Source organism: Drosophila bipectinata, chromosome 3R (genome assembly GCF_030179905.1).
Source record: "Drosophila bipectinata strain 14024-0381.07 chromosome 3R, DbipHiC1v2, whole genome shotgun sequence".
Lineage (NCBI taxonomy): Eukaryota > Metazoa > Arthropoda > Insecta > Diptera > Drosophilidae > Drosophila > Drosophila bipectinata.
Window position 1 is genome coordinate 27,386,670 of NC_091739.1, and position 26,376 is coordinate 27,413,045.

The 26,376-nt window shown below is 47.6% G+C and overlaps 1 protein-coding gene across 1 annotated transcript; it reads left to right on the forward strand.

The window, feature by feature from the left end:
- Nucleotides 1–1,972: 1,972 nt before the first annotated feature.
- On the forward strand, nt 1,973–25,377 carry LOC108122178 (uncharacterized). The gene is made up of 7 exons (XM_017236726.3): nt 1,973–2,545; nt 14,713–14,986; nt 15,041–15,362; nt 15,425–18,310; nt 23,325–23,604; nt 23,661–23,781; nt 24,655–25,377. The coding sequence occupies exons 1-7, from the start codon at nt 2,144–2,146 to the stop codon at nt 25,026–25,028; spliced, it is 4,659 nt and encodes a 1,552-aa protein (XP_017092215.2). The 5' UTR covers nt 1,973–2,143; the 3' UTR covers nt 25,029–25,377.
- The last annotated feature ends 999 nt before the right edge of the window (nt 25,378–26,376 follow it).

Sequence of the window (26,376 nt, forward strand, 5' to 3'; positions counted from 1 at the left end):
GTGTATTTAGTTGTCGCAGCGCTCCCGGTCTGCCTCTCACCTGGCAAATAGTGTTGCGGTCCAGCATCCCTACATACACCTTCGTCGTCGGTATTGTTTGATGGTGGTTATAAAGCTGACAGCTGTCAGTTGGCAGTAAATTTGCTAAAATGTTTATTTGCCAAGCGGCTAAGTTTGCGTTTAACACAGCAAGGCCCACCAACACATATACATACGTACGCCCACAAACCCAGACACAGACAGACACAGGAAGAGGCTGAGCTGGCCACCACACAATCACAGAGTTTGTGTGAACCCACAAGGATACACTCTGGGCAGGGCCAAGGACTGCCGCCCCAGGATATTCGAGTTGGCCAGGTTTAATCATTTATAAACAGCTGCAGCATGCGGCTGCCGCACTAACAACAAATATCCGAGCAATTCCTGGCATGGCGAGCATGACAAATGTTTTCGTACTTAATAATACAATAATTACGGCGACACCATACTATAAAACGGTTTAATGATTATGATGCTCATATCCCAACAAAGGAGGACTGTGCAGGACACATGTCCCTACGTCTGTACGTCTGTGTGGGCTGGTCATTCTAATGCCAGCGTGTGTTTGAGTTTAATTCAGTCTGCCCTTGAGCTCTGCCCTAGTTGCATTATTGGATTCTGGCTTATTAATGAATCGTACAATGTAGACAAAATTGATTATACAGTTTCATAAATGGCAAATGCCAAACTTTGATGAAAGGTTAACATAATAATTCACAGTCTCAACCATTAAACAGGCTTCTGTTGGCCCGAATTATTACTTTTCAGCTCCAATGGAGTTTAAACTAGGGGGCAGAATTATTTTATTGCAATGCCAGGCGTCTTCGAGTCTCCACTTCCTTGTTTTTTATTATTATTAATTTATTAAAAGCCCGACGCCTGTCGTCTGGCCGGGGCTTTGGTCCTGGATACTCAACGCCTCGTAAACCTTGCCAAAAAAAAAGGAAAATCATCAATGGCAATTGAAATGTAAATCCATTCGTGGCGCCTGGGGGAGAACCGGGCTTAAATCGGCAATCGCCATCAATGAGCCTTTCCACTTTCTCAAATTCAATTGGAATGCGCATTCGCGGATTCTTGTGTTTATATAATTTCATTGCGGGTTGCAATCAAGGCGATAGGTTTTCCGCCGATTTCCTTCAGCCCTCAAACGGCAGGACTCTGCTTGAGCAGCTTCCGCGCTTTCAAATGATTATTATTTGTGGCTAAAAATAAGCAAGAAATTTCCATCCGCCTGCGGTGGCATTTTTCGAAAACTATTTTCCACGCGATTTAACCAACAAATTCACTTTGATATCGCGTGAAATGTGTGGATCGCGGAGGTCGTATGTGTGTGAAAAGGGAAATTTAAATCAAATGCAGAGACATTGAATTTTTCATGACATACTTTATACTGTCAACGCCCTGGCGCACAGCAGGGGCGGTTCGTTGTTTGGGGATTCCTGGCTCTGGCGGCGTGTCAGGTGGGTGGTAAGCTGTCTATTTCGCGATGCTGCCAGTGAGAGAGCTTCAAAAAATCTATTCCCCAGCCAACCAGCCATCCAGCCATTCAACCCAGCCAGCCAGCCTGCCAGGCAACATGTGTGCCTTGTAGCTGCTCACTCTTTGATAAAAACCGAAATTAATTATTGACGAGCACGTTGCCGCGGATGTTGCTTTCGCGTCGCGGGTTGCGAGTTGAGAGTTGCGAGCTTGCCCGTTGAAAATTTAAAAGGCGTTCGACTGTAAGCACACAAACACACATCCGTTTCCGCTTAAAAGCACAAAATGTGTTTGCTTTGAACTAGCGAAAATTGTCAACGACAACCGCAAACTATCGGCGGTGAAGGTGGCAAGGCCGGGAGGTGCCAAGGCGGCAAGGCGGCAAGAAGGAAGCCCGCATCCAAGCCAGTTTGTGAGCAAACAAATTAGTGTTTAATTATACATAGACATGGGCAACCAGGCCAACCAGCCACACCAAACGCAAAAGCAACAGCTAAGGCAAAAGCAAAAGCAATTCATTAAATCGAGAACAGAAAAAATGCATCAAAGCTGGTTAAAATGAGCGAGAAACCCAGTGACAAAAGTGGGAAAAAAACTATTGAAAAAGTAACCGCATTAGAGGATGCAGAAGCGTCCGAAACCGGATGCGAAGCGCATGACGGGACCGGGACTGGGACCGGGGCCGGCCAAGCCGCCGCGTCTGAAGGCCGCTGCCAAAAAGCAGTTGCAGTTCGAGAGTCCGTTGCCACGTCGGACACGCGGCCAGGAGCCCCAGAAGCAGTCAGAGAAAGTCATTGCTATGCCGGACAGCAGCCAGGATGCGGACACGGATGCGGCAGCGGAAGCAGCAGTGGACGTGCCAGAAACAGGGCTGCTCTCACGGCCGGACTCGACTCCGCATTCAGTGTCCGTGGCAGGTCCTGGCCAGCGAACAAAAAAGCGTCTCGCCGAGGGCTGCACCAGTCTCATGTACGCCTGCCAGCAGGGTGACATTGTCCAAGTGTTGGCCCAAATACGCGCCAAGGTAAGATATTTCCACACTCTGAAAATAATGAAGCAGTCAAGGTCTTTACAGATACTATTGAATAAGCTAAATAGATCTTAAAGTATTTGTTTTTATGCACTATTTTTTGTAGAAATTAAAGGTGAAAAACTACAAGTAGGTTTCTTTTTATTTCCAGTGCAAGGCATGGTTTTTATCTCTTAGTTTAGTCTAGTTAGGAGCATAAAAACACGTGTTAAGTTCATGGGGTGAAAAACAAACAAACGCTGTGTGTGTAATGGAAAATAACTTGGCCCGCTCCCAGCTATCTCTTTCGGGTTTGCAGCCAAAGATAATGGCCAAAAGGCAGGGCGGCACAGGCATGACAAGTTGACTTCTAGCAGATCCCAAAAGCCGGCCGCCATCCAGTCATCTTTGCTCTAAAACGCTCCAAACAAAAGGCCCCAAATCAGGCAAAGGCGTAACAAGATTTTAATCTTTCTGCAGTCACGATGAGCCGGCACAATGTTTAAAGCCAAAAAACAGAAAACCCTTTTCGAGCTGGTTTCTTGGGGATTCCGAATTCCGGATTCTGGCTGCCGGATCTGGCGGGGGGTGTTTAAATTTCCGTTGCAGTCATTTCGGCGCATTGTTCACAGTTCAGGGCCCCTAATTGCTTCATAAACATTTCTACAACAAGGCTGGGGCATAACAAAAGGCGAGTTGAATTTGAATGCTGTAAATGGCAGGACATTTAAAATTGACAAAATAATCCCCCAAAGCTTAGTTATGCCAGGCGAATGGAGAATGCTAAATGGTCCTTCGTCCTTCGACCGGACCGCTCTTCTTTGCTCTTCCTTAGCATTGCTACGGCCATGGCCATTCTCATGATTTGATTCCGTTTCGTCCTTTCCTTCATTCGTCCGTTCATCAGGCGCCTAAATATGCCAATTTCACATTTAATTGAAATTTGAAAAGTTTTTAATTGAACGCAGATAAATTTTCAAGGCCCTTCGAGCGGTGTGGACGGCAAGCGGCGACAGGCCGGCGAAGAAGGAGTTCCTCGGTCATGTTTCTCGGGTTCGGGCGGGGGATTGTCATGTTGCTAGTTTTTGCAATGATTCGTCAGGACTTCACCCCACGACCATTGTGAGTCCTGACAAATGCCTTCATTTCCGGCCAGTTGGCGTGCTTTCGTTCTGGTAATTGATATTGACGCCAAATTTGATGTGAAATTGCCTGACATTGAGTATTGTGCCGGAGCGAGAGCGACTTTTTGGGCAAATACAATACTTGTGCCACCCCCTCCTAGTTGGCTGTTTGCTTGGTTATGTAATTGGCAAATGACATTTCGGATGCCTAACCTTGGTTCACCACCGCCACCACCATTCAGCATTCGGCAATCGACGTTTGCCTATGGAACCATTCACCACCCACATCAGCAATGTCGAGCAGTTTATTTGCCTGTGAAATATGGCAAATGCTGGCGATTATTACTTACTTGGGGCCGCGTACTTTATGAGCCTCATAAACAACATGACCGCATTCTTCTATTTTCGGATGCCCAGCTGAAAAACGAATGGGGAGGCAATGAGCCTGAAGGAGCAATTGGTTTTCAACTTTATGTTCAAGCGGCTAACGGGGCGTATGCGCAATATGCACTACCTCATTGCCTATGTAGATTTGACGACATTCTGTAGTGGTTTCTCCCTCCGTGTTGTATTTTTAGAAAGTATAGGGATTCGTGGGGGGAGGATGGCGCAGTTCAAGGTAAATCCGAATATAATTACATCGTCAGTCGCGCGCTGACTGATATTATTAATGTTGGTGGGCTGCGGCGATATTGTTGTTTGCTCGGCTTATTGCTGTTCTTGTTGTTTATTCTGTTATATCTTGTGCCTGTGAGACATGTTTTAATTTGTCTTGTCTCTGCATGTCTGTGGCCGTTAGACTTCATCCTCCTTTTAGCCTTGATAAGACCGCCTAAGCTATTAAAAGTTTTAATGTCTTTAATTTGCCGTCTTCTCTCGCCGGACCGAGCTTATATTTTATTTTGTCCTAGAATAATTAAACAGCGACAGAGCGTTGTTTTTCTCCAGTTTTTTTTCTTTTCCAGTCTTTTGCTGCTGCTGTCGCTGATGTTTTTTTTTTATTTTTGTGGACATTTATTTTAATTGCGATTTGGGTGAAGAGGAACTCTTAACTCTTAAACTAGTTGCTTAAGTCATATAGTGAGTCCTTTCTGTTTATTGGTTTTCTGTGTTTTCGATTTATTGCTGTGCTCAACATGGCGTATGAGTAACAACTAGTGCCGAGGGGAAAAGCTTCTTACTCAAACACTCATCGCCAGATATACATACATATAGACTGTATATAGACTTGGCATTGGCTTCTGTACACTACGCTGGTGGCTTTTCAGCTTTTTGAGAGCACTCGAGCAACATTCATCGACGTTGTTTACTTGCCTTCTATTGTTTTGCTTAAACTTTTCATTGATGTTGGTTTTTCCTGCCACATCCCCGGCTCCTCCCCGGCCATACTTTCCCCGCCCTCAATATTCTCATCTTGGCTTTATTGTCTGCCGCTGCCTTCTTTGTTGTTGTTACTGTTTTTACCAATTAAGTCTTAATTTCTGAGAAAATAAAACTTTTTGGCTCCTGGCATTGTTCGCTGCAAGTGAATTCCCCGAGCTCAGCTCCGTCTCTCTTTTTTCCTTCTTTCAGTTAATGTTAATGGCGTAATTGTGCCACCTCCGAGGTCAGCCAGGACCCAGCCTTCAACTTTAAACCTCAATTTAGCCGAGAGTTCGAAGCTGAAGTTTTACACCGCAAGTTGGTAATTGTATGTCTATCTATGTGTGCCGGGCAGCATCCAGCCAGGCATCCAGCCAGCCAGCCTCCGGCTACCTTCGTCCTTCTTCGTTTCTAAGATTGCTGCAGGTGTGAATTATTTATTTTCACTTAAGATTTGCGGGGTTGGCTCCTCCAGCTCTCCCAGCCTCCCTAGCTCCTTCTGCTCCGTCCAGAGCTCCGCGCTGGCTCCTTTCAACTCAATCCCCAGCCAGCTAACCAACGGCTCGTTCACTTTTACAGCTTTAAGGAAAAGTTTTCGCTCAAAAGTCAGCTGCAGAAGTTGATTTTAGTCAGCGGTCGGGCAGAGTCCTGCCATTGGGAGTGGGTGGCTTTTGTTTGTTGCAAATAATATAATAACAAAACAAGCTGGCAACTTTCTTTCGGGGCATGCCGACTAGAGTCAAGCCTTTGGCAAGTACTTGGGGGTAAAGGGATATATCACCCATATGCCCGGGATGCTTCACTCCTTAATAGGGTATCCTGGTCCGCTGGGAAATTCGAATGGGAATTTTGTGGGGTAGAGCTCTTTTTGAAAGTTGTCGTGCAAAATTAATTTGGAATTCTGAGCGCGCGCTTGTTTTTCCCCCGTTTAATATTGAAGTTCCGACGAAAGGGCACTCCTGAAAGGGAAAAGCTGTTTAGAAAATGTAGTTTCCATTTGGGTACAGTTTCCATTAGATGCGATTGATTGACCTTCGGTCGGCATTTTTTAATTACATTCCTTGGCGTTCTGTTTTTTCGCTTTCTGGCGTTTCGCTTTCTTTACCCATTGCGCTCAATCAACGTGCAAATTATTATCAATTTGGCCGAAATGGTGTGTGTCGAAGGAACCGGAAATAGCGATGGCGATGGCGAAGGCGAAGGCGGGAAATGCAATCGCCGGCAATCGTCCCACGGATCCTTTTCCTCACGGCGCTCCCAATGCCTTTACTCTCTGATTGGTAATTTTAATTGCAATTTTTTTTCCCTCGCCCATCAAGCTCCAGCTCCAGCTCAGCACGTTTGGCACATTTTGTTGAAAATTCATTAAAAATGACGTCGAAAAAGTTTGCATTTTACCCAGTTTTGCAGTTTCCCAGCTTCCACTCCCAGTGCCTCCTTAGCCACCTCATTTATTCAGAGTGAGTGGCTCTGGTTGTTCAATCGTTCATTCATTGGATTTTATCCTTGCCTTTGCCATTGCCGGATTACTTGACGGTATCTGTTTAACTTTAGTCGCAGTCATTTGAATTTTTAATTAATCGTTCGGCTGTTTGCCCGCCAAAGGTAGAAACAAAGTGAGTGACTGCCTCACTGGGTAGTGGGAGGGAATGCAATCAGTGCTTTAGGTTATCCTGATTGCAAGACAATATTTCCCTCACACCACCGCAGCACACCCAACCGCCCATCCATCCATCATGTCAGCCATCAATCCATCCATTTAAATGAAATTTTTTGGCAAAAAACTGACCCCCGACATTTGCATGTGATCGAATGAGTTTGGGACTGTTTTGCATGTCGGAATACAATTAATTAGGCGGCGAGGCCCAACAAATGTCCAAATAAAAGTCAGCGCCAACGAGTTAAATTAATGGCAAAGATGGGTGTGTGTCGGGTTTGAGGTTTCGGTCATCATTAGAAGTTGGCCTGAAACGAGCGTCACTGGGCTAATTGAGCACAAAAACCCATTTCCAATTGGGTGGACCGAACTTTGCCCGAGCGAGCGGTTACCATATGCGGCGGCTTAGCCGGACAGCTGTCCAATTAATTAGAAACCACCAGAAATGGCAGACGGACTATGACGAGGATGACTCTCCTCCACCCATCCACTCCTCTCTATCCAGAGCTACTGACTGACTGACCAAAGTTTGCAATGGCAAATTAATTACTGAAATCGTAGGAATTTGTCTTGCAATGCGGCTGCTTGGATTCTAGGCAAGCTCTCCAGCTCGGATGTTCGAGTTCCTGGCCTGTTGTCACTGCTGTTTGGCTTTTGGAAATGACTTCCGCCGAAGCTGGCACAGGCGGTGGGTTTGCCACAGTTGCACCCCAGAAGTTGCTGGCCGAAGTTGGCCGAAGCGCAACTGAAACTGGAGTCAACTGGCAGCAGTGTGTGGCCCACATTGGAGAAGGAAATCCGTATATGAATTTGTATGCTCCTGCAACAATTTTTGCTCAAGGAAGTGCCCGGCAGGCTAATCACATGCAAAGTCTGGATGTGGCGGAGGATCACCCTGGCAGAGGGTGAGAATGTGGAGTCCGCAAAACTTTTGCCTCAGCATCCAACAATATTTGCTCGGAGTGCATAATGACAGTCAAAGTTGACACAAATGAGCATAGCTTGTTACTAATTTTAATGCGCTTCGGTGCACAGTTGGAAGGGATTTGCCTTTCTGGGATCCAGTTGCCCAGAAAGTTTTTGTTGCGGAAATTATCCGGAATGTCCTCGTCGGGGTCGACGGGTCTGCATAATTTTTAATTGACCCACGAATGGAGTGGAGTGGAGTAGTCGTGAGAGTGGGTGGCGAAAGTTTCTAAAATATTTTGCAAGCTAATTCGATTTGGAGGAAACTTAAGCCATGACTTACAACTTACAAGTTGGGGCCGAATGAATTATGCAGACGACATGGACTGGCCATCCTCGTGGCTTATGTTCACCTTAAAGTATGCATGAGCCCTGTCTCCTGTTTGGCTGTATCCTGCATCCTCTTGCCTGTATCTGATATTGAATTGCCGTTAAAGCAGGAAAATTGCTCTTGATGTTTAGCAAACATTTTACCACCTGAGATTGGAGGTGGGGGCAGCTTAACCGCCGGAAAAGTTTGTAGATCAAAATGAAAGTTTGCCGTTGTTGTTAATCCGTTGCACGGCATAAAAACTATGCGAAAGTTTAACTATACAGCCCAGGGAGCAGAGAACTGTGAGCAAGGATCCGGTATCCTGGCAGCAACCAGAACTCGAGCCCGGTCTCGGGCACATGGAACATAGCATAATAATAATCCGTGCGGCAAACCTTTTGATGAGTTCGGGCTAAAGCGGATGAAGATGGCAAGACAGGGGCGATGCGGGGCCTTGCTACGGGCCAAAGTAGCTGTAAATAATTGCCAAAACTACTTAAGAATGCGGCACAGTGAAAACGCTTCCTCAAGGATCAGCAGGTGGGATGAGTCGGTAGACTCTGGGGAGTGGGCATGGAAGGTGGGGAATGGAAGGATTGGAGGATTGACGCAACAAAGAGCCCGATTCCCGGCAACTGCAATGCATGCAGCCACCCCGCCATTGTTGCTGCAGCCGCCAACGTGGCACTAATTAGAAGTATAAAAGGTGCCACAACAACAGTTAGAGAACAGAATCATCCTCTGTTCATTCCGCTTAGCCCGTCTCTCTCTCGGCCTCAACTATCTGTCTCTGTCTCTTTAGTGCCTGTGCAGCAGTTAAGCTTTGTTTGTCGAGCATGCAAATTATAGTTGCCGCGTCGAAGGCGGAGGGGATAGCATCTGTGGCAGTGGCAGGAACAGAGGCGTCTGGCGGCTTGAGACACCGCCACGCCTTAAGTCCATATAATGCCACCACTTTTGCCTCTGTTGTTTAAGAATCTAACCAGTGGCAAGGATTCAGAGGCTTAGGGAATGCTCAAGGTGGTCCAAGAGTGGGTATGCAATAGTATATAATTTTATTTATCTCTCTTAACTTTAACCAGGCAAGCATTTATTAAAAGTAAAGGTCTCAGGTTGAGGCTAATAAATTAAATAGTTGGTGACCATGACTCTATAAGCCATCCCCCTGAGATTATTCCTCGCCCACCCCCATGGTCAACTGCTGCCACCTGCGCACTTAGCTGCTAACGTTAATTAAAATACATCTTCAGGGGCCGGGCAAATGTGATTAACATATGAATTGCACATTGTCGGCATAAATTTGCCATTGAGAGCTGTGTCAGAGGCAGAGTCCTGTGGTCACTTGACATCTTAAGCGGCTTCAGTGGCGACCCCAAGGCGCCAGCAAAAGAGTTTCCGGTATTTTGGCCAGCAGGACTTTGGGCTTATCCTGCTGGAAGAAGACACGCTGCGTCTTCATCTCGGTTCCAGGCTTTTAATGTGCCATTCTCCCGACGCGTCACACATAATTATGGCGGATATGCTGCCCAACGAAGCGTTAAGTCGAATTCTCGGTTATCCTGCCCCTCCCCCTCGACCCTGTCAGACTCAGGACTCCAGTTGCCATTTGCCATTTGTGCCCTTTCAAGGCTTTCAGGCCATGCATGTATTTTATTTTTTATGCATTATCATGCGAGTGTCTGTGGCTCCTGGGTCCTGGCTGCTGCCTCTCGGCTCCTGCCTTTTGCCTTCTGCCCCTTCATGTCTTCTTTCATTATTATTTATGCTTTATTTGTATTTGTACGCACTTCCTGGGTGTAAAAAAGAGGGGGTCCTCTTGCCACTTTGTAGAAGTGGGTGCCACACGGCGTATGCGTCATACGCCTACGGGCTTCTGATTTCAAAGGAGTAGCAGATCCTATGACTTCTGTGACCAGCTTCCATACCTCATTGTTATGCTAATGGCTTACGATATATGAATAATAAGCCCGACCCAGTGGCCAGGCGCGGCCACTGACCACACGGACACTCCGTCGCAGACTCAGATTTCGGCTGCTGTGTATCCTGTGGGCCCGGGATCCGGGGAGATTGTCCTTTGACGACGGCAATGACGACGACAGTTGTCGCTTCAGTTATGCAAATGCCGAGCAGCAGGAAGCTCCAGGACACGGGGGAAGTGCTCGAATATTTGATATCTTTATGTCTTTTTTCGACATCCCGACATACACAAATTGTTTTCCTCTGTTCCTCTGGACCATCCCCCCTCCCTGCTTGAATGTGGCAAATTCAGTTTTCATACGACTGGAATGAATATTTTTGATTGCCCCTTAAGCCCCGTATATCTCCACTCCCTTTCTCGGCCGGACTGGGTGCAAAAACCCAAAGGAAGTTTTAAGTTTTGTTGTCGTTTCGGCATTACCGGAAGCTCTTAAAGGTTGCCGGGCAACAGCACGTGCATTCCCCGCCCAAGAACCTGCCAAAGGCTACGAGATTCCGGCTATGTGGAGTGAGGAATGAAGGATTTATGGAGAGCCAAGCCAAAGACGCAAAAAGAGGCTCCAGAAATGAGGAATCGTAAAATGCGAAATTTTATGTCCATACCTGCTTAACTGTTGCTCACCTGCATTTGCTGGCTGCCATAAATCCTGGCTCGTGCTTTTTAATGTTCGTCCTTTGTGTTGTTTTGTAGCTCATTTGCCATTAATCTGGCCAAACTAAAAGTGAGATAACCTGACCCAGATGGACTAGCTGGAGAGTTTTTCTTCATTTATAAACAGTGCTGCGTGGGCATAGGAAAGTGAATAAATAAAAGTAGAATATGACCCTTTATTCTCATACTTGTGTACTGAAAATATGCTAAAAAATATGAAAATGGGGAAAAAATATTTATTTGAAAAGCCATTTTAATTAAATAATTAATTTTAACATAGAAGTACTCTATAAAGACCTTTTTATATAAAATCAGATATGTCACAAAAGTATGTTTTTCCTTGAATGAAAACTTTTAATACAATTTAAACTATTATTTTTTTTCCTACTATATATAATTATTTATACATTAATTGAACCCTTTCAGCTAATTTTTTCTGTCCATTTTTGGTGTTTGAGTTGATTTACTCTGGTTTTTCAGTTTTGGCCAGGAGCTCTGTTGAATGTTTCGTTGCTGTTGTTTTGGGCTTTCTTTTATTTGGCCCCGGCACGTTTTATTTGTTTAAAGAACTATTAAAATGGCATAAACAGGAAACCGAATGGAGATGGCAATCGCACTGGGCCAACTGGACTGGACTGGCTGGCTGGCTGGCTAACTGGCAGTGCCAAAGTTTTATCTCGCCCACAACGGCTGGAGGGGCGAGGTAGGGGTTGGGGCTGGGGCAGGGGCAGGTACTGGGGCACGGACTGTGGAGGAGTGGCAGCTGCTGTTGCTTTTGCCTTTTGAGCGCATTGTTGTTGGCCGTATTTGATTATCGCATTTCATTTTGTGTCGGGTGAATGTAGAAAGTTGAATGCAAATTTGCATGACACCAACAGAAGCGTCCAGTGGTTGGCTGGGGAGTGGTGGGCGGTGGGTTGGTGGGGGAGCGAATACGGCAACAATCACACCAACCATCATCATCATAATAATAACAAAGCAGCCAGAGGAGGCAACTGGCAAAGGCAAAAGAAACAACGGGAGGGAGAACTTTATTTGAAGCCGCCCCCATCCTGCGGATTCTGTTTTCTTTTTATTTCAGAGAGAAAAAAATAGGGAGGGGTTGGGAGGTGAACGGGCTGAGCGAACTGGCTGTCAAAGTTTTTAGGTATCATTTCAGTTTATTTGAATTATTCATAATCCGGACAGCAGCATCAGCAACGTAGAAGGTCCAGCCAGCGCTCCAGTCAGCCAGCCAGCATAAGAAACAAACAGCAAGTCAGACAATTCCGGGCCAGTAAGGAGGCCAGCAAAAAGCTGGCCAAGATAACGGAAGCACCAAATAAAAATCATTCATTGTAAATATTTCCACAATACGAAATGCAAAGTTTTGGGCCAAACAAAGGGAAATGTATCCACAAACAGCCGCAAATTCGATTCAATCAACAGCGAAATGTGGAAAGCCCTTTTTGTTAACAAAAAATCCCTCTCACAAACTGAGATTTAAGTGAAACATTAAATATTTAACTTTTTTCTGAGAACCTAAATGTTACCCAATTTGGGAACAATACTTGTTGAACTCTGTGAGGGATTCCAGGATTTTTTTCCAACAAAGAAACCCTTTTTTCCAAACTAACATGGTACGTCCATGGAACACGCAAATGCCTAATAGTCAAAGTTTACTTTTGCGCTCTTAGTTTGTTCTTACTTGCCACAAGAGTTTCGACTTACTTTCTATAGCAATCGAACTCTTGTTCGACTCATAGTAAAATGTGCAATAAATTGAGCACTTCCCGGGGCGGAATGGAGCCGGTTGGGGGACTTGGAGTACGAGGTGGCCTCCAATCGCCTCACGACAGTTTTACGACAGTCACGCGATATATTTCGCTCGATATAAATAGAAAGAACTCGTGCCCGGAATGTTTGTAAAAATTGAATGTTGGTTAGAAAAGCAACGCAGTCAATCACTCAAACCCACTGACAAGATAAACACCGCGTGCACCGTGCAAAATTACTTTTTGGTTTTAATAACACAATTGTAGGGGGTGGACCATTATTTATGGTTTAAACTGTACAATTTTCCTTTGTTATACCAGCAGGTATCTATTTTAATATGGCAAGGACTATGGAAGTTCAAGGTAAAGTTGAATCCATTATTTTCTAGCTTTTAATTGGGATTGGGTGAAAAACAACCTACAATTCGTTTAAGGTATTTAATTGAGAATCGGATCATTATTGGCAAAGATATACCCTTCTCTAGTGGCCATATTGCAATATACCATGCATTTCCCTCATTTTTGAAGGGGACACCCAGAAAATTTGACGAAAAATCTGAAATATTATATGTTCGTAGCTTTTGATGCAGATTGGTGGAGAATCGATCCCCGAATCGTTTAAGGTATTCCTCTTGAGAATCGGATCATTATTGGCAAAGATACACACTTCGCTAGTGGCCATACAGCCCCTCCATGCATTCTCCGCATTTTTGAAAGGGGGCACCCAGAAAATTTGACGGAAAATCTGAAAAACTGTATGTTCTTAGATTTGGACGCAGATTGGTGGAGAATCGATCCCCGAATCGTTTAAGGTATTCCTCTTGAGAATCGGATCATTATTGGCAAAGATACACACTTCGCTAGTGGCCATACAGCCCCCTCCATGCATTCTCCCCATTTTTGAAGGGGACACCCAGAAAATTTGACGAAAAATCTGAAAAATTATATGTTCCTAGCTTTTGACGCAGATTGGTGGAGAATCGATCCCCGAATCGTTTAAGGTATTCCGCTCCAGAATCGGATCATTTTTGGTATATTTTAAGCTCTCGTTGGGGACTATATTGTTAGCAAATATTTCTCTCTCTGTAGCTTAGAAGTCGGTGGGGTGGGGGAGGGGCAAGAAATTAGCGCAAACTAAGTCAAGACTGCCGCAAGAAAAGTTAGTTCCGAAGCCTAATAAGCGCCACCACCCACCGACAATTTTCGCTCCAACCCGTCATCATCCGCCCCGTTGGCCGACGATTTGGCAACGTTTTCACTTTCAGGTTTTCACATTTGCGTGCAGCTGCTGACGGCGCTGTCGGTGGCTCTGCTGCCGCTGCTGCTGTTGGCGTCGCATTGCGAATTCCTGGTGGCAGAGGGTAAAGTTTTAGCATACTTTTCGGCGGCGGCGACAGTATTTTTCGTGCACTTGACATGTTTTGACACGCTTCACGCTCGACTCGTCGCCGCTTTGGCAAATGGAGAGGCCTGCAGGACGGGCAGGACTTGCAGGACGAAAATGTTTGCCTCGCCGCTGGAGTTCGATATTGTTTTGCGCGCCAAAAATGCCAACGATAATCTGGTGAGCACGCCAATATCCACCACACCTGCGTTTGGAAAGCCACCACAAACACGTTGCCCAGGACAACGGCTTCCAACCCTTTTTGAAGGGAAGGACGAAAGGTCCTTAGACACTTGCACTTTCCAGGCGACGCTTTCTGTTTGTTTACCTTTTCTGTTGCCGCGTTGTTGCTTTAGTTACAACAAATTAGCGTTAGTTACTGACCGGCAGCGGTTCGCAGCAGGACTCCCAGCACCGATAGCGGGCATTATCCTTTTTCGGCTTTCAATATCCAATCCCACTAGACTCGGGTAATATTTTCTGCATGATTAACGCGTGAATATGTTAAGTAATTAATTGCCCGGCCGGCGTGCTTTGCATTTTTTCACATTTAATGCTTGGCCAGAGCCAGAGGTATAATTCGTTTGGGAAAATAATTGCTTTCGTCGGCCAATATGTGTGTTTGGATGTATATTTGTGTATAGGCCAACTGACAACCAACACAACAACCACCAGAAACCGTACCGGTTAAACAAACAACAATATATTCCACCAAAAATATTTGTTGGCAATTAAAGCCTCGTCCTGTGGAAGCTACGCGATCTATCAATCGGCATCCTGTGGCTAAGGGGAGGAGGGAGGCGGCTCTCCAGTTGAGCCAATATGCAAATGGCGTTTTAATTAGTTTATTAATCGGCGGTGACCGTCTCGCCCCAGGTGATTGTCACCTGCTTCGGATCAGCAGGTGCATTTTGCTCTCCAATCATTTACCGCCTGGCAAATAATTAATTTCTGAACCGATTTAAAACACCCATCATGTCCTTTTTTTTCCAGCCCCAACTGCTGCGGCAACGGGACCGCAGCCATCGCAACGCGCTGCACTATTGTGCCGCGCAGGACGTGGAGCAGAGCAGAGACCTCGTGGCGGCCGCCAGCATTGCCATAGCAGCTCCCGAGCTGCTCGAGTCCGCCGACGAGGATGGCTTCACGCCACTCCACCTGGCCGTTATCCAGGGCAACCTGGCCATGGTCAACCTGCTCCTGGCCAACAAGGCGGACGTGAATGCGGTGGACAATGAGGGGCACTCGGTGGTGCACTGGGCAACGGGTGAGTGTCAAGGATAGACAATGCATGCAATCCTATAACCCCCTTTGTTTTCAGTTTGTGGTGAGGTGGAGTCCTTGCGTGCCGTCCTGGCAGCAGGAGCCAGTGTAGCCAAGCCGGATGCTAATGGCGGCACTCCCCTACACTATGCCGCTCAAATGTGTGGCGCCACTCATGACAGCAAGCAGCAGGCTTCTTCCACTGCCAGCACCAAGTTGTCCCTGGAGATCCTGGGCATCTTGCTGGCCCATCCACAAAGCAGCGTGGATGTTCAGGACAAAGACGGACGCCAGCCCCTACTCTGGGCAGCTTCAGCCGGTTCTGCAAAGGCTGTGATAGCCTTAGTCAAAGCTGGAGCCCGTGTGGAGTCTTCTGACAAGTAAGTAGACCTATTCTACTCAATACATTCTAAGGATCTATTGTTTAAAATCCAACCCACAGGGACGGTCTTACTGCCTTGCATTGTGCTGGTTCCCGGGGCCACACCGAGTGCATCGATACCCTTATTGGTTTGTGCGGCGCCCCAACGGATCTCATCGACTCCAATGGGTGTACAGCTCTCCATTATGCCGTAACCCTGGGCCATGCCGATGCCACGGCCAGATTATTGGACTTGGAAGCGGATCCCAACCGACAGGATCGAAAGGGTCGCACTCCCGCTCACTGCGGCTGCTCCAAGGGACAGTTCGAAACCCTAAAGCTGCTGAAAGAGAGCGGCGCCAATCTGTGGCTGAGGAATGCCAAGGGGGATTTGCCGCTCCATGAAGCGGCCGCCTCGGGGCGACGGGAGCTGGTGGAGTGGCTGCTGAGCCAACGGCCCAAACAGGTCAATACCACCAGCAATGACGGACGCAGCCTGTTGCACATTGCGGCGGCAAATGATTACACGGATATGTGCAAGCTGCTGCTGGATTACGGCGCTGATGTCAACGCCGTGTATCGCAATTCCCGAGGGATAGTTTTGACGCCCCTGGACGGAGCTCTGCAGCGTGGCCACCGGTCTACCGCGAAGTTCCTGCAGGCCAACGGCGGCCAGCCTTCCAATAAAGTCCGGCTGAGCAGCCGGAGAACGGGGAATCCTTTCCACGAGACAAACGCCGCGGACTTGGTGAGACCTTTGAAGTATGTGGAGAAGGAAGAGCTCCACGATCTGCGCAGCTCCAAGAAGTATGTCGTGTATCTCAAGCGTTCCGATTCGGACAATGGCAATGCCAATGGGGATCCGGAGGCGGACTGCAGTTGCTCGGAGCAGACCTACCGCAAGGAACAGCGTCTGCGGCATGTCTGCCGGCGGCACAAGCGTCGCCAGTTGAGGAGGCGCACCAGCAGCTGTGGGGAGTCCAAGCACGAGCGGTGCAGTGAGATTTGTCGTTCCAAGAGTAACATAGAGATTCGGAGGCGCAAGTCCAGGGAGAGATATGCCAGCTCCACCGAGTGGGAGGAGGAGGAGGACGACGCGGACGAGGACTCGTGCGAAAACTGTTGCTATCACAAGAGGCAAAAGGAGCGGGTGGTTTCCCGGAAGCGCTCCACTTCTTCCAGAAAGTCAAAAGACCGTCCGGATAGTGATGTCGAGGACGAGAAGAGGAATCACACCGCCCACTCCTCCCCAGAAAAGGAGGCAAGGAAACCCTTAACCGCCAATGGGGATTTGGCGAATCAGTCTAATGTGAAGGAACGACCTCAATCCGCCAGTAGGCCGCCCACCAAGGAGGGAACTTTTATTAAATCGCCTCCAGAGAGTGGCAAGGTGGAAAATTCCAGCGTCGTTGAAACCCTCCAAGTAGAGGAATCGCATGCCGTAGAGCTTACTGATGAAGAGCCGGAGGCAACGGCTCAGTCCGTGGTCACACAGGTTGATGTCCACCACGATGCGGAGGCCAACACATCAAAATCCTCACAAGAACTAGGCTCTGTGGATGAGAAGGCGTCCGAGAACGAGAAGGAGCAGGTCAGTGAGACGCAACAGGATCAGGAAGCCAAGCTGCAGCTGAGCGAGGAGGAGACCCAGCAGGTATCCAAGGAAGTGGAGCAAATGATAAAAATAGCAGCCACCGCCTTGAGCAGCGAATCCAAGAGTTCAGTGGAGGAGCCATCAGCGGAGCAGTCGAATCCAGAAGTAAACGAAGCTCCGGCAAAAACACCAGAAGTGCCTAAAAAAGATGTTAAGGAATCCAGTGAACCCAAAACCCCAGAGGCTGCCCCAGTCGTACCTGCTGCCAAGCCACCAACGGCCCCCGAGGAGGAGGCTGCCAAGCCACAGGCAGCCGCAGAGAAGCCACAGCCGAATAAGTCCACTGCCGGCGGAGGGTTAGAGACGGAGCCTTCAAAACCAGCCTCGGCTGGCAAAAAACGCGAACAGATGGAGCAGGCGAATTCCAAGCCCACTACAAGCACTACCCCCACCCCGACCTCTAACCCTCCCCCATCTACAGCTCCTCCTAACCCAGCTCCTTCGCCCGCCGCAGAGCCTAAAAAACCGCCAACCGCACCCCAGCCACGCCCTCCTCCCCCGCCCAGCCAAGAGCAGCCGCAACGGGAGCAGGAATCCAGGCGCTCCTTCACACTTCTGCCCTCCGATTCGGCGGACGATGACCCAGTTGCACAGCCAAGTCCAGGAGCAGGCGCCTCCAATGATCCGGCCACTGAGCGAAAATCGAGCTTCCAAGTGCTGAAGAGCGACGACTCTCTGGGCGAGTTGGATGCGGATGCTTCCAAGCGCCAGCCGGGTCGGAACACAAATAAAGTCTTTCAGGTGGTGAGCGAGGGAAACGCCCCCAGCCAGCTGCCCAGTGCCTCGGAGCTGGAGAAGATGGACTACGAGTACGAGGAGTTCGACGACGATGAGTACGACGAGGACGACGCAGATGGCATTGATCCGGAGCACGACAGCGCCTTGCGTCGTTTCCTTAGTAGCGGCAATCGACATGGAGTGGGCAACCCGGGAGCTGGAGGTGTAGGAGCCGCAGCTGGAGATGGAGACACTTCCGAGGGCCTAGCTAATGGCCGGAAACGTCGCCTCAAGAAACGAGTGCGTAGCGGCAACAAGACGCGCAGCAATTGGAAAAATGCCCAAGAGACCCGCGACGGCCCAGGAGCCCTGGCCACCAGCAAGGATCAGGATTCGGGCTTCGAACCCAGTCCGCGGGCTGAGCGTAGCAAGATTCCCACACTGCGATCCGCCCACACAGCCATGCCACGGCGACCCATCTACGCCACACTGGACGGGCGTTCGTGCAGCAGTCGGCTGGAAAACCGCAAGCCCGGCGACAAGGGAGCCTGTGACATGGGCGCCGTGACGCGTTCCATTCAGCGAAATATTCGGAGGTAAGTAAGGACTTTAAAAGCCATTATATTTCATAGAGAATTTCGTAGAGTTCCTAAGTTTTTTTCCTGTGTAAAATTCCAGAAAAGGAACAGATTGGAGTTCGAACCCGTGAGAGTTGACGGAGAGATTCATTCATTTAAATTAATCTCCAGGCAGTTAGTGGCGCCGGCCAGCGACGTCTTTTTCGCCGTAGATTTATTTACTTGATGCTTGATTTTAATCAACTTGAATGTCCTGCCATCCAGGATCGCATTATATCACGCGCGTACTTCAGTAGCGTCGGTGGCAGTAGCAGTGTCAGCGACAGTGGCCGTGGCAGTGGCAGCCTCTTAATGTAATCAAACCACCCGAAGCCTCCAGACTCGCCTTAAAGTTAATTTAGTCAGGGATTTAATAGCCTGGGCCACATTTCTCATTTCTTTTCTGGCGTAGGCCAGGATTTCGTTCGGTTTGGTTCGGGTGGGGAGGGCCAGGAAGGCTGGAGGCTCCATTGTTGCTTGGGTCGGCAAATAAATTGCCCGGCTTCCGTTCGCCATAAAAAAAAGGCACGCTTTAAAGTTATTATAATGCGGTTAAAGGCAATAAACGCGGCATTAATGTTCATTTTCCATGTACTTGAGCATGAACTATGATAAGCTGTCCGTTGACCTTAAGCCTTGGGGGTTTACCTGCGATTATTCTCACATAGCCGGGTGTCGCAGAGGTGCTTCTGACATATTTATTGGTTCCGCCGTGTTCGAGACGAGTGCTTAATTCAATTCGTCTCGTCCGCCTCGTAATTACCACAAAAGTGAATGCGACTCAACTGAGAACCATGTCATTAACGGCGCGAGGTGAATCGTAAATCATAATTAGGTCAAGACCAAGTCCCCATCGTACGCCACTTCCCTAATATCCTGGCTGATTTATTTCAGTGCCCGCGAATGCTCCAAATCTAGTCGTTCGCTGTCATTAGCCGAAATGCTCATTTCCGGCAAAGAGTTGCGCATTTTAATTAGCTGCACAGAATCAGAGCCAGAGCGAGTCCCCAAGGACTTGGCATGGAGAATGCCCACCTGCGGTGCTGTGCGATGTTTTGTTTATGCAGAAACTTGAACAAAAATATGAAAATTAGCCGCAAGCAGTAACTGAAGCAGTAGCAGTAGCAGTTTTGGGGCTAAAGTCTCTGGCTCCGTTTACAACTCGCTAATGCTAATTGTAAATGGAATTAGTGCAGATTAGCGGCAACATTTTTAGAGTCGGGGCAATTACCATTTGTGTTTGCTCTTCGTTTGCGAGCTTGTTGCGGAAATGCTTTTGTGCTTCAAGGACATGAAGTGGAATTTACATAAAGTAGCAACACTATAGCAATACATCCTAGAAATGAGCGTGTGCTCCTAATGTAATTATGTCCTTTGGCGAATCGATTCCGGTTGCTGCTTAGCTCCTCAACTTAAAAGTCAATTGTATTTATTTATGGTATTTGCATAAGCCCTGCCGCAAAACTTAATTAAAAAGCATAAGCTGACTTTTATTAATTTTGCTAATCTGGCTTGTAGCCCGTGAATAAATTTGCAAACATTCCACCGAGAAAGAAAAACAAAACAAAACAATAACCAAACGAAACAGAACGAAACTGGAGCAAAAGTAAAATCCGGCCGGCGAGCGCATTTCATAAATAATTCTTTCCACTTGACTAATGAAAATATTTAACTCTGCTGTTTGCATAAGCTTGAGAAGGGCAGGACCAGAGATCCAGCATCCAGTATCTGGTAACCAGTAACCAGTAACCAGTACCCAGTATCCAAGAGTCCATGTTAAGGTTTCGACAAATACGCGGCGTATACGCAATTTACGCAAAACCGAAAGTCAAACAAGTGTCTTGCTGGGAAACTTTTCGAGAACAAGTTCCTCAACAAGTCGGCCGGGGTGAGTCAATTAATTCCCGAAGAATATACGGTGTAAATCGGTGGGTGGACGGTGGGTGGTTGTGTGTGAGTTGTGTGGGTGGTGCAAAAAAAAAAAGAATAAAATTCAAATAGAATTTACTCAAGGGCCGATGCGATGCTCTGGAATGAAGTAAAACGTAAAAAGTAGAAAGTAAGATGGAAAAAGTAAAAAGTGAATCCATAGCTCCCAGTCGAATACTCTAGGGTGGTTGTGGGTGGCTGTGCCCCCATACACACACCCCATGAAAAGTGTGTAAATAGAGACTTTATTTTATTTTGGATTTTTCATTTTATTTTTGCATTCGCATGCCCGAGCAACTTTATTCTGTTTCCTCGTTTCGGCTCCGAAGAGATTAAAATTTTATCTGACGCATAAATTAAACAAATAACTTACCAGCATTGCGTGTGTCTGTCGTAGCTGGTGTTGGTGTTGGTGTCCTTGTTTTTGGGTTTTTTGTTGTGCCGAGTTTTGTGTCCCAGCAGCACAGGTGAGATTTGGGATTTATAATGTGCGCTCACGTAATTGACATTGTTAAATATTTGGATTTTGTTTCGTTCTCGGCCCCCGAACGGAGTTTATCTGTTGTCCTTGCGGATAATTTTTGTATGGCACCTGAAGCGTGATGGCATTAGGTTTGGTTTTTGAATTATATTCCCACACTATCGAGAAATGATTTGAACTTCTGCAGATTAGTTTCATTTAAGCTGCCAGCTGTCTTAATTTGCAGTTTTCGGATTCTCTGACGGCAGTTGATAAAACGCTCAGACCTTCCACTCTCAGTTATTCCACAACTCGCAGCCACTTGGCCAAGTTTGAAGTACCGAGCTCAAAAATATAGCCGTAATGAAAAATGAAGCGAAAAAGTTTTCGGAAAGTCCCGCGAAGCCGACAGAGTTGTCGGTTTAACTACAAAAGCAGCCGCAGACTTTTCTCGAGTTCTTTCGCCGCGAAAGACTGACTTTGTCGCCACTTTTGGCGGCCATCGATTTTCGGGGCTCGGCTCTCCAGATGGTGACAGTGTTGTTCCTACACCTGTCCTACACCGGTATGCAGGCCACATCCTTTAAGGATAACCAGGCACACACCGGTCTGTGCCGTTTCTGGTTCTGGTCCAACCGCTAACACTTGGCAAAGGTTCTGCCTCGCTTTGTTGCTTGTGCGGCGCGCAAATTGCTGGCGGGCGGGGATTTTTTGTTGCAACTTGTGCAGCGCTTAATTTCTTTGCATTTTGTTGTCGTTGTCAGCGCTTCAGAGAAAGTGAAATGGCAGACAGTGAGAGTGGGAACTGGGAACTGGGCCTACGCTTGTGCTGACTTTGCCGCCGGCGAGTTTTCCACTTCATCCACTTTGGCGCTGCGTGCACTTTTTGCCTGTCACATTTGTGTCACAAACAGGAAGAGATGGGTGGTGGATGGTAGGCGGTTGGGTGGTGGGCGGGGCTGTCAGTCAGTCGGTTGGTGGGACAATTTGCTGGTCGCTGCCAGCAGTTGTAGTTGCAGTGGCAATGGAAAAAAATGTAGCACACAAAATCAACGCGCACAAGAAAATGAAATGAAAGTTGTACTAGGCGAACGTAAAACGGAAACGGAAATCAGTAGCAGAAGCAGGGAAGAAGGGGCAGGAGGCAGGGGTGTGAAAACGACAACGGCATAAAAAATGTGCCAAGGACAGTATTGCAAAAAGTATTTGCACAGGCGGTGGCCGGGCAGCAACACAAAGCGCTGCGGCGACTGGCAAAGAATTCAGGCTCAACCGAACGAAGCCAAAAGCGAGGCGTAAAATTGAAAAGCGCTTCGGCAAACAAGTAATGGCTAAGACGATGACGACGACGATGGCCAAGATAAAGATGGCCAAGAAATGATGATGAAGAGCCGCTCATGGTGATGCTGATGACCAAAGCTGGAAGAGCGCTAAAACAAGCGGAAGAACGATGCGGTGGCCAGCAAAGCGGCCACTTTGAAGCTCCAGCGCGGCGATTTCTTTTTCTTCTCCTTCGGGGCCCTTGGCCAATTTATTACGCAGCTTTTGGCTCACAAGCACGCTCGGCCCTCTTGTCGTTTATTACCTGCCTTCTGGCCGGGCCAGAGCCAGAACCGGCCCAAAAAAGGCTCTGCCCCCCTGCTTCTCTAGAGTAGCACAACCAATGAACTTTTGTTTCAAAGTCAAATTGTTTTGCATAATTTCGCTGAGCGCAGCCAAGTGGCGAGCAGTGTCAAGCGGTCTGCTTCGCCAGAGCTGAGTAAACAACATTTTCAAAAGCGGCCATAGCCATAGCCACAGCCATAGCCATAGCCATAGCCTGAGCCAGAGCTAGAGTTTTTCGCACCGAGTGCACTTGACAAATTTGCTTAGTTTTTTCGGTGAGTGCATTTCTCTGCCAAAAAGTCACAAAGCCAGAAAAACAGAAGAAGGCTTGGGTCGTCGCCAGTTGATTTTGGAAAGTTTAAGGAGCTGCTCTTGCCTTTAAAGTTCTGGCCACCCTTCCTGCGGCTGTATTGTGTTTGCCTAATTTTTAATAAAATTTCTAATAACATTTTATGGCATAGAGGGGTGCCGGGACCCGGGGGGTTGGCAGCTTTAATTTGGCTTTCCTCGTTTATGCCCACTCGACGGCTCCCTGTCTCAGCCTCAATTATTAATAGAATTTTTTCCGCGTACGCACTTTAGTATTTTTGAAATTTTAATAACATGATGCCTTTTATTGCGCCCAAGAATTGCCGGGGCGGTGGTCTTGACAGGAGCTGGCGGAAAAGGTCCTTTGCTCCTTGGCTCTTTGTCAGGCTCAGCAGGCGGCTATGCCTTTGTTTGAGTCGCGAAATATCAAAATGACAATTTACGTACATTTGCTAACATTTATTTTCCGCTCTAGCTCCTTTAAAGGAACCACAATGCAAATAATACGCCTCTAAAGATGATGGTGCACTGAAAGTATTCATTGTATTTTTTTTTTAAATCTTTGGATCCCCGGGAATATTTAATTTTGAATGCCTTATCGGGGTTTGTTTCAGTGTTTCCGTGGAGAACAATAGGGACTGCTCTTTTCTGTTCGGGCCTGTTTTGTTTAATTTCTTGTTTCATTTACAGATACTACATGGAACGAAAGATCTTCCAGCACCTACTCGAGCTAAAATCTCTGCAGATCCGCTCCAGCAAGCTCAACGAGGCCGTGCTGGTGAAGCGTGCTGTCGAGGATTATCACAAGTCCTGCGTCCTGTTGGGCAGTGAGACGGGCACTCGTCTTCGGCGTTACAACTTCACCGAGTACACGTTCAAGAACTTTGAGTTGTTTCTCTACGAGACCCTTAAAGGACTGCAACGGCCCGGCACCAATAACTTCCAGAACATCAATGAGGTGTACGAGGAGGTAGGATCTGATTTCATATGAGTAATTCCTAACTTTCTAATATTATTTTCTTGAAGGCGGAGCGGCGCTTGAGTCCGGACTACAATGCCTACGAGAAAGCCTTGCAATGCACCACCAAGACGCACCGCTGTCTTCATGCCGCACATGCCTACACGGGTATCCCCTGCGCCGCCTATAGTAAGTAACTCCCTTTAATTAAAGAATCATTCCAGTTAATCACTGTTTTGTGCTGCCATGACATGTTGTTTAAAAGAATTTAGCCCTTTTTTTCTGAGTGAACTTTCCGTTTCTCCCACGATTGCTGGAGGGCTTTAAGCGGCTCAGTGCAAGCGTGAAAAATGGCACCAGACAGCACCGGCTTTGGACGGGTCAAAACGCTTGGCCACGGGTTGGCAACACTTTCACTCGCCGGGGAAAGCAGCAGTTGGCTGGTCAAGCGCGGAATTCACGCGAATTCAAAGCAGCTGCTTTCTCTCGCTTGGCAGCTGCAGGGCATAAAAACATAAATCCTAATTACGAGCAGTTTATTCAGTGCCAGGCAAATTAAAAGAATTCTCGACCCGCCTTTCTGGCTTTCAACTTTTATTACATCTTCCGTTGGCCACTAGGAATTGCCTCAAAAGGATGCGTCCGGCTTATGCCAAATTAAAAACGCATTCATTTCGTAACCCAGGCTATCCACTGCCCGGCCCCTGCCCCCTATTCTGACTCTGTTTATATGTATATATGGTAGAGCTATTTGGCTGAAAGTACCAGAGACGAATGGTGGGTAATTCCGGCAGAGAAAGCTTTTAATCCGGCTCGGAGAGCTTGGCCCAAAAATTGGCTCCCACAATGGCTCCATTTCCGTATTAGTTTTTACCACTGCATGCAATTTGGCTGAGTGCGGAGTGGCGTCCTGAAGGACACCAGTCCGGGCAGGACACCTGCCAGTGTCGCCTGTCAGTTCGGGCCATTCATCGTAGTAAGCAGCGATCATCCCCACCTCTGATCATTAATCTAATGTGTATTTGTCTGTCTTCTCATTGCTGGTTTTTGTTCTCATTGCAGTTCCCATGATGAATCATCACACGATGCCAAAGTTCGGCTTTGGCCCTTACAAGAAGACCGGCAGTGTGAGCAGCTTCTTCCTGCCCAAAATCCTGACCAGCGGTCGTGCCTCCAGTGGACGGGTGGGCGGCATGGGTAGTGCCGGCGGCGGCGGAGGTGGCAGCCGTTGCAACCACAAAGTGGCACTGGAGCTATCGCACGGCAAGAACAAACAGCTAATTTCACTGCCGGCGGAAAAGTTGGACAGCAATAAACGGTATTACGTGACGTTTACCGTCAAGGACTCCTCGGGGCAGGGCAGCGCCATCGAATCGCACCGACCAGCAGCATTCCAGCGGTGTGGCAGTGCCGCGGGCGACCCGAGCGGCAAGTAGCTTGCGTCGTATACGTAATATAACGTATACGCACCGTATGCACCACAACCATCGTCATAAGGCATACCCTTCACCGGCCGGAGCTCCTGCCCTTTGTCCTCATCCCTTTGATGCTGCTGCTGCTGCTCCAAATGCATTAAAACAATGCCATGGCAACATTTTGTGTCGCTGCTACTGCTGCTGCTTCTGGATCTGTAGTTGCCTTGTTGTGGCCACCCGTTGTTCGCGATGTCCTTTTTTTCTTTTCCCTTTTTTTTGTTTGCTTCCTGCCCTGATGCTACTGAAGTAATACCATGGAATATAGATGCCTCAAAGGGTATATAGTTTGGTAGGACTTTTTTTGGATTGATATTTTGTAAGAATAATGATCCTAAAGATGATGGCCATTGGGTTTAAATAAAAGGTTTATCTTAAATATGCCTCACTTTAGATCCTTGCCACAGGGTATATCCACATCCCGTCGCTATCCTTTTTCGTAATGTTATTCCTGCTGCACTTTAAGATGGCCAACTGCTGATAATGGATGATGGCTCTGCTCTGCGGCTGTCAGTTGAAGTTGTCACGCCGGCAGCGATGCAGGCAGCAGCACCAGCAGGAGTTTAAACAGAATCAGTACCACGGCCAGGACCACTTGCTGTAGCACCACCAGCAGTATGAACAGCAATTGCTAAGGCAACGGCAGCTTAAATTATAGTGTCCTCCAACCCGGGAGCCACGCTCCACTCTGTTTGCTTTTGTTTTGTTTGCTGTTTCGCATTCTTTTTCTGCTGTCTGTTTGTTTGTTTGTTTATTTGTCTGTTTGTGTGTTGGCGCTGGCGCTGCCGCTGCGCTTTTATTTCAGTTTTTCATTATCATTTTTTGTCGCAGTTGTAGGGATGTGGGCGGGATGGCTGCTTTGCTGCTGCCTCTGCTTGGCATGCTCCTAATGCCACAGATAAGCGTTGTTATTAACGCTCGGCTTACCAGGACTAGGCGACAGGCGTGAGGACATGCCGCCCATCGTCGCTTTTGTCCTCACTCAGCAGCTATGAAAGGCAAGAAGTGGGGTGGGAGCAGGGTTGTAGGGGCAAAAAGCAACATCAGGAGCACCAAGAGCCGGAGCAGGAGCAGGAGAAGGAGCAGCTACAGGAACAGAAGCCAAAGCAGATTCAGAATCAGCGAATGAATAAATGTAAAATATGTACCGTGCATTTCTTTGGCATTTCAACATTTTTACTTTATTTGCAATTTTATTTACTTGTCTGTGCTCTTGTGCGCTTTTGCCCCGGTCCTGGGAGCTTCTCCAGACCCCTTCCTCCCAACCAATCCTCAAACCCTCAGCCAAGCCATTCAAGCCGTTGTTTGTTTG

Excerpts from the sequence above, each read along its gene's own strand:
- LOC108122178 (XM_017236726.3), top strand. The coding sequence starts at position 2,144 with ATGCAGAAGCGTCCGAAACCGGATGCGAAGCGCATGACGGGACCGGGA. Across the intron at positions 18,311-23,324 it reads ATTCAGCGAAATATTCGGAG|ATACTACATGGAACGAAAGA; the intron begins GTAAGTAAGGAC and ends TTTCATTTACAG. Across the intron at positions 23,605-23,660 it reads TCAATGAGGTGTACGAGGAG|GCGGAGCGGCGCTTGAGTCC; the intron begins GTAGGATCTGAT and ends ATTTTCTTGAAG.